This window comes from Ornithodoros turicata, chromosome 5, assembly GCF_037126465.1.
Source record: "Ornithodoros turicata isolate Travis chromosome 5, ASM3712646v1, whole genome shotgun sequence".
NCBI classification, from domain to species: domain Eukaryota; kingdom Metazoa; phylum Arthropoda; class Arachnida; order Ixodida; family Argasidae; genus Ornithodoros; species Ornithodoros turicata.
Genome location: NC_088205.1, coordinates 57,857,390 through 57,863,979, shown reverse-complemented (window position 1 = coordinate 57,863,979; position 6,590 = coordinate 57,857,390). Strand labels below are relative to the sequence as shown.

Below are 6,590 nucleotides of genomic sequence, written 5' to 3'. Positions count from 1 at the left end.
CAATATCACTCGACAAAGTTCGTGAAATTTCAGTTTGGCAGTCCGAGAGAGACCTCGCAGACGATTTAGTCAAATGCGACTTCTTTGCAGGGGGAAAACGACTGGCCAAATCTAAAAACACACGACGGGGCCAAGCTCTACCGGTTTCCACAGCTTTGTTTGTGTACTTGAAGATCTACACTCTTAAAAATGAACTTCACCGCATAGCACGCTCCTAACCAACCATCATCTCGAATGATATCGCTATCGGCCCTGTTTTGTGGAAAATGGGGGGCGTACACCTTTTCTGTGACAATTATGAACAGCATAAGTGTCACAAAAATGGCGTACGCCTCCAGTTTTCAACAAATCAGGGCAGATAGCGATATCACTCGAGATGATGGTTGGCTAGGAGCGTGCTATGCGGTGAAGTTCATTTTTAAGAGTGTAGGCCAGAAGGACACATTGTACTCCGTTGTGTGTACGGCAACGGGATTACCGACGGGGTATCGAAGATCACGAGGAAAAGGATAGGAAGAAAGGGGAAAAGAATATGAGGGAGAGATGAAGGTGGATACGCCACATGGTGAAACTTTCGTGAAGTAATTCGGGGTGTCCGTCAATTCTGCTCATGATTACTGCCAGGTTCACAGGGATGTGCATAAGGCACTGAAGCAAAACCGGCTGGGCCTCATCACCAAAGGAGTCCTCCTCTTACAGGACAATGCACGCCCGCATACCGCGCATCTCACGACACGCACCTTACAGGAACTTGGCAGAGAGTTCCTGCCACATCCCCCTTACAGTCCAAACATCGCCCCCAGCGATTTCCATCTCTTCGGGCCACTGAAGGCGTTCCTTGAGGGCCGCCACTTCAGCTGCGACGACGAGGTCAAGAATGCGGTCCGATCATGGCTGCTACGCGCCGATAAGGATTTCTACGCTGCTGGCATCCAAGCCCTCGTGAAACGCTGGGACAAGCGCATTAGTGTAGCTGGAGATTCAGTTGAAAAATGAAACTAATTTCTCGCCTGTAAGTTCATTTTACTTTTGCGAAAAATAAAAAGTCCCGGTTTGATTTGAACACCCCTCGTACCTGGGCGTGGTACTCCACCGTGACCCTTCCTGATCTCGCCACATTAAGACTCTCACCACCAAGATCAACAGCTATGTGGCGGTTTTTTGTCGCCTCGCTGGTTCGCGATGGGGCCCGTCCTTCTCCGACCTCCGCCGTGTCCACCAACCCCTCGTGCTAAGTTCTATCCGGTATAGCCTTCCCATTTTGCATTGCCTCAGCCGAACCAGAAATCGAGATCTCCCCTTTAGCCAAGCCAGGAACCTTCGCGTCTGCTTGGGAGACCCTGCGACCACCGACACCTCCGTCCTAGCCGAGGCACACGAATCGCCGGTCGACGTCCTGCGAGACGGCGCAACCCTCCGTGTCCTCGCACGGTGTAATCGGCACCCACTTCACTACCTTCGCCACGTCGACGAATACTGCCCGACCTCTGACTTCGGTCGTGCTATCGTTCGCCTAAAAGGGTACGTCCCTGCACAGTTCTCCCTGCCCTTGCACGCCCCGGCGATGTGGACGCTTGCCAGACCTGAGGTCTGTTACAATATCCCCGGCCTCCAAAGGAAGAACGATGTGCCCGCCAGCTCGCGCTCCAGCATCTTAGTTCGGCCTATCCGCACAGCCGCGCCATATATATTGATGGTCAGTAGCGAATGGATCATCAGCGGCGGACTTCTACGTCTCGCAAGAAAACCATCACATCGCCCTCCGACTTCCCTACACAGTGTCATCCACGGATGTGGAACTGCTCGCTCTGCGGCATATCGCAGGATCTGTGCCTGATGCGTAGGTAGTCCTCACAGACAGCAAGGCGTCTTTGGCACTCCTGTCAGCATACCACCCGAGCGTCGTGAGTGATCTGCGTACCATGGTACTTCAGGAGTACGCCCACCTCTCCTTGGTCGGCCACCGTATCTGCCTTCAGTGGGTACTCGGGCATACAGGGTTACACGGAAACACCTCAGCTGACGAGGCTGTGAGACGCGCCGCGCTTGATGTGACCACGCCAGTGCCCCTACTGCCGCTCCCGGTATCTGCGTCTCGCCTGATAATCTCTGCGGCGACGGCACCCGTCAGTTTCTTGTAGACGCTATCCGACCTCATACATTCCTGCGGTCCTTCGATCCCTCACTGGAGTTTGTCATCGGCTGCCGCTGTACCCGCGAAGAAGAGTCCCTTCTACATCGTTTGCCCTCACAGTTCACTCCCATTCAAAATGGGCCGCGTCCTATCTCCCACTTGCCAATGCTGCGCCGTAGAAAAACGATATCCCCCTTCAGCTCCTCCACTGTCGGCGTCGAAAAAAAAAAATTGAGTCTTGGCTTCAAGTTTTAGCTACCTATGATCTCGGTTCAAAGTTAACCACGAAAGGAAAAGAGGGCCTGTATCATCCCCGCTGTATCGTGTCAATGGGCTTAGTCGCATGGGCCACTCGTAAGTTCAGAACTCTTGCCCAAATAAGGGCTCTTCCTTTTTGCGCAGATGCATGACCCGATCGTGTGCTGATGGAGATAGCCATGAGATTTTGCGAAAATACAACTTCCCCTTAACAGCTTGGATAGCGCTTCCCGCACAAGTAGCGAGCGCGTGCTCAATGGAGTTGGAGTTGGACGGACTAAAAATAATACGGAGAGGTTAAACTTGTCACCTGACAAGTTCTGCTACTCCGAGAAAAAGCTATGAAAAACAACAACAAGGAAAGAGGGATGACTAGGCTAGGCTGTACGGCGCACTGCGGCGTGCTCAATGAACTGCCAAGGTTATTATGCAAACGAGCAAATTAACTATGCAAACTAACTTTGATGCAAACGAGCCCAGGCGTCAACTAGGCCAATGGCGCTTGCCTCCCGTGCTCGCGGTCTATCGCCTAGTTAATATGTCCGGTAAAAAAACTAGGAACAGACAGTGTGTATTGTCATCAAGTAGAAGAACCACCCATGGAGGTAGTCTACTTTACACCGACGGAAACTCTATCTCACATACCGGATTACACGTTCCCAGGGGAGATTGCATATTTTTAGTGCCATATACCATGCGAACAGTCCTGAAGCTTCAGAAGGGCCACTACGGAGGGCGGACAGTCCTAGTATGCCTTGTATTGCTACCCGGAAGATGGGTGCTTTATTTCACGTAAATATTCAGACAACACACCATATTTTTCTGTGTTTTTCTCTTCATTTTTATTTACCTTTATGCTGGTCAGTGTGATGGCTGTACATCAAAACCTACTCTAGTTAAGAACAATCGTACCGTTACTTTGTTAGTGCGTATTGTACGCAGTAAAATACGCACAAGCCTTGGACTACAGACGGCAACATGTTAACGGTCCCCGCAATAAACGCCTTGTACGACGTAAAGTCAGCGACGCTGGTGTCGAGATAGTCATGTCGGGAGAAGTCTCCTCTAATAACTTTCACTGCGGGAATTCTTGCAGGCCCTGGCGGTAATTGACTCTTATAGATTTAAGTATGCCTTGTATGCTGCATAACCCGAATGGGATGCTTGAGAGAGTGTTGATGATACCAGTAGTGACAGAGATGTGGATTCATGTATTTTCATGCAAGGCGACTTTACGTTCCGTTATTGTGAGTTTGATTTATCTGCAGATGGTTAGAATTTATTTACATTGAAGCAATTAACCGTCAATATCAGCACTGTTGCCTTGCACGGAGCGTCACCCTCAGAACGTGATGATCCCCATTTTCCTGTGCAGCCGGCCAGCTACTTGCAGTAGTCAATGCACCACGCACTCACACACGGCAGCACCACAACATTGTTGTAGTTTCTGTCTAGCCACTGCCTAAAGCCATTGTCCAAAGCTATGGCGAGGGCCTGCTCTGGACAGACGGGTATGACCTGGTCTGTCCCCGTGTCGCGACACCGTGATGCTCTCTACAACTCTGAAGAGGGCAAATGTTGTGTCACTTCTCAAATACGCGCTCCATTGTGCATGTTCAACAATTTTTTTTTGTTTCCTTCAATCAAAACCAGTAGTTCATCTCGAACGCGCGTTCACCTTGGCATTCTCCGTCAAAGAGAATAAATTAGTGTGGTACGCTACGCCACACAAGTACTACACACTGATGCCCGTGTATCGTTCACAGTCAGATCCAGCGTTACATTTCAAAGGCGCCACCAACATTCACAGCGCCCTAAAATCCATCGGGCTACGACATGGCCTAGGCTGCACACTGTAGTGGGTCCCATTGCACGGGCTTTTGTTAGTCTTTTGCTATGGGGGGCTGTCTCAGCCGTCTCCGTGTAGGCACATCTCACATCGCACGAGACCGCCTTCGTCGCAGTTGAGGCAGCGTAGGTAGATGATGGAAGAAGAGAAGCGGTGTCGATGTTGAGTAGACTTCTTGCTGCCTCCGCACACCGGACACGGGAGGTACTGGTAGCCGCCGCACATTGGACACGTGCCACCAACACAGGTTTTCTGCAAGAGGAAAAGGAATCAGTTTCTTTCAACGGGAAGAATCGCCTGGTATTAGTCATGTTTCGACCTTTTCGCGAGCCTGAGATTCCCGGTCGGACAAGCTTGTTTGCGCGATTGGACGAAGTTTCGAATTTTTGAAGAGATTTGCCTAGGTCCACAAAGGTTCCCAGACGTGACTTTTCTAATCAGAAGTTAGAAGGACTGTTATAGATATAGTTTTTATAACCGACAAAGTTGAGTTTCAAACTGAATGCTAAGAATGTATAGCCCGCACAGAAAAATGTAAAAGACATTTGTTTGTGCAACGTCACCGTCGCGTCGCACCACGACAGTTTGCTAGGTGGTGCCCATAACAGACTCTACTTTCCAGGTTTTTCTTCGGCTAGCAAAAGCTGAAATAAGTATACTTTGATTTAGTAAATAGACTCACAGCGCCATATTAGAGACATAACACCAATACCTGGCAGCTTTTCCAGTCCTAAACCACGGGATTTCGCATTCTCTTTCCCGCTTCAGACTTCATGCGTATGTGTGACTTCAGACTTCATGCATGTGTCTACATGAGGCCAAACACCCTGTGGGTAAGCGTATGTAACTACTGGACCTCTAATTACCTAAACCGCAATAATTAACTCTTTAATTAGGTGTATTGGAGAACATGCGAGACAGCAAAATTGGAGGTAATCGTTATTTGAATCCACTCTCTTTTTCAAGCAAACCCTGTAACGATTGCGTACTTTGAGGCTTGAGCGTATTTTACTGTGTACTATACGCATTACCAAGGTAACGGTGCGATTGTTCTTTACTAAGAGTAGGTTTTGATGAACAGCCCACTTTCGCGTCGTCAGTACACATTAGTCGTCCAGTAGTTACATACGCCTACCAACAGGAGGTCTGCCTGGCCTCATTAGTCATTACCCGTCTGCAAAAATGGCATCAGTGCTGCCCTCACAGCTTTAAAATAAAAAATCTGTAAGGAAAAAACAACAACAACAAAAAAACACAAAAATCCCGTATAGTATGCCTTCTTTTCCTTTTTACCTGTCCTGGTGTATCGAATGAGTAACGGTTCCCGTTATTGTAAGAATTACCTTGTAGGGTTTCAACATCTGGCGAAGTTCTCCAGTTTCATTTAGGCGTTCCACCAGTTCGGCACCCTGCAAAAATAAAAAAAGGGAAGCGTTTACCACGCGCTCAGGAAGATGCCGCAATAAAAGATACACGAATACTTCAAGCGACTTCGTTAACGTATCACTGATTTATGGTATCAGTGTCTTCGCTGTTTGACCGGTTCTATACCATCACGTCACGCCTGCAATGCACTTGCTCTGGTTTTTGTCTGTCAGACATATGTTGGCACAGTTCCCTAAGAAGTCTGCCGAGGACGCACGTTGCCCCAGAGCGTTAGTCGTGACGTTACCCACCTATGTGAGGCCGACAACGGCGTGCTCTTTCGGAAGCACCTCATGGTCTCATACTTTTTATTTATACCCACGTTGAAATCTACCACTGGACGATGTAACGTCATTGTCGAAGAGAATGATAGGTATACAGACATGTAACACAAGTACATCCCATATTTTACTTTCATTTAGTTTACTTCGAAGTATTATCAGCACTACCGGGTAAGGACAAAAGGCATGTTAACGCAACAAGCATGTATGACAGCACGGTTACGTCAATACTACCACAACGCCAACGTGTGACCACGCTCGCGAATGCTGCAAATAAATACGCTTGCAAACGGACACGACCTGATTACATGACGGTATGCGTGATACATGTCCACACAGTGATAAGGGTATAGTTGGCAATGATAACTAACTGCACTCACTGTTTTTTCATTACAGATGTTACAGGCAACAGGCAAAACCAGGCATTTCATTAAATGACTGAACGATTCCAGGCATTTTATGAAATGCCGGGTTCGGCAAGGCATTTCACGAAACGCCTAAACAAAGCAAGGCATCCATAACTTAAAAACCCGAGAATAGGAGTTATGGATCTATACCACCCAGCTCGCTTGCTACCTCTCTATCCTCTCGTAAAGCAAGGCATTTCGTCAAATACCTGTTTGCGTCGGACATTTAGGACAAT

The 6,590-nt window shown here is 48.4% G+C and overlaps 1 protein-coding gene across 1 annotated transcript in view; it reads right to left on the bottom strand.

Annotated features, from left to right (window-relative positions):
• Positions 1-3,215: 3,215 nt before the first annotated feature.
• The window catches only part of LOC135396076 (glutaredoxin domain-containing cysteine-rich protein CG12206-like), a 74,777-nt gene continuing 71,402 nt past the window's right edge, over positions 3,216-6,590 (bottom strand). Inside the window, exons 3-4 of the mRNA XM_064627115.1 lie at positions 5,585-5,650; positions 3,216-4,493 (exon numbers count right to left, since the gene is read on the bottom strand). Coding sequence (XP_064483185.1) covers positions 4,302-4,493; positions 5,585-5,650 — 258 coding nt within the window. The 3' untranslated portion in view covers positions 3,216-4,301. The remainder of the gene's footprint in view (positions 4,494-5,584; positions 5,651-6,590) is intronic.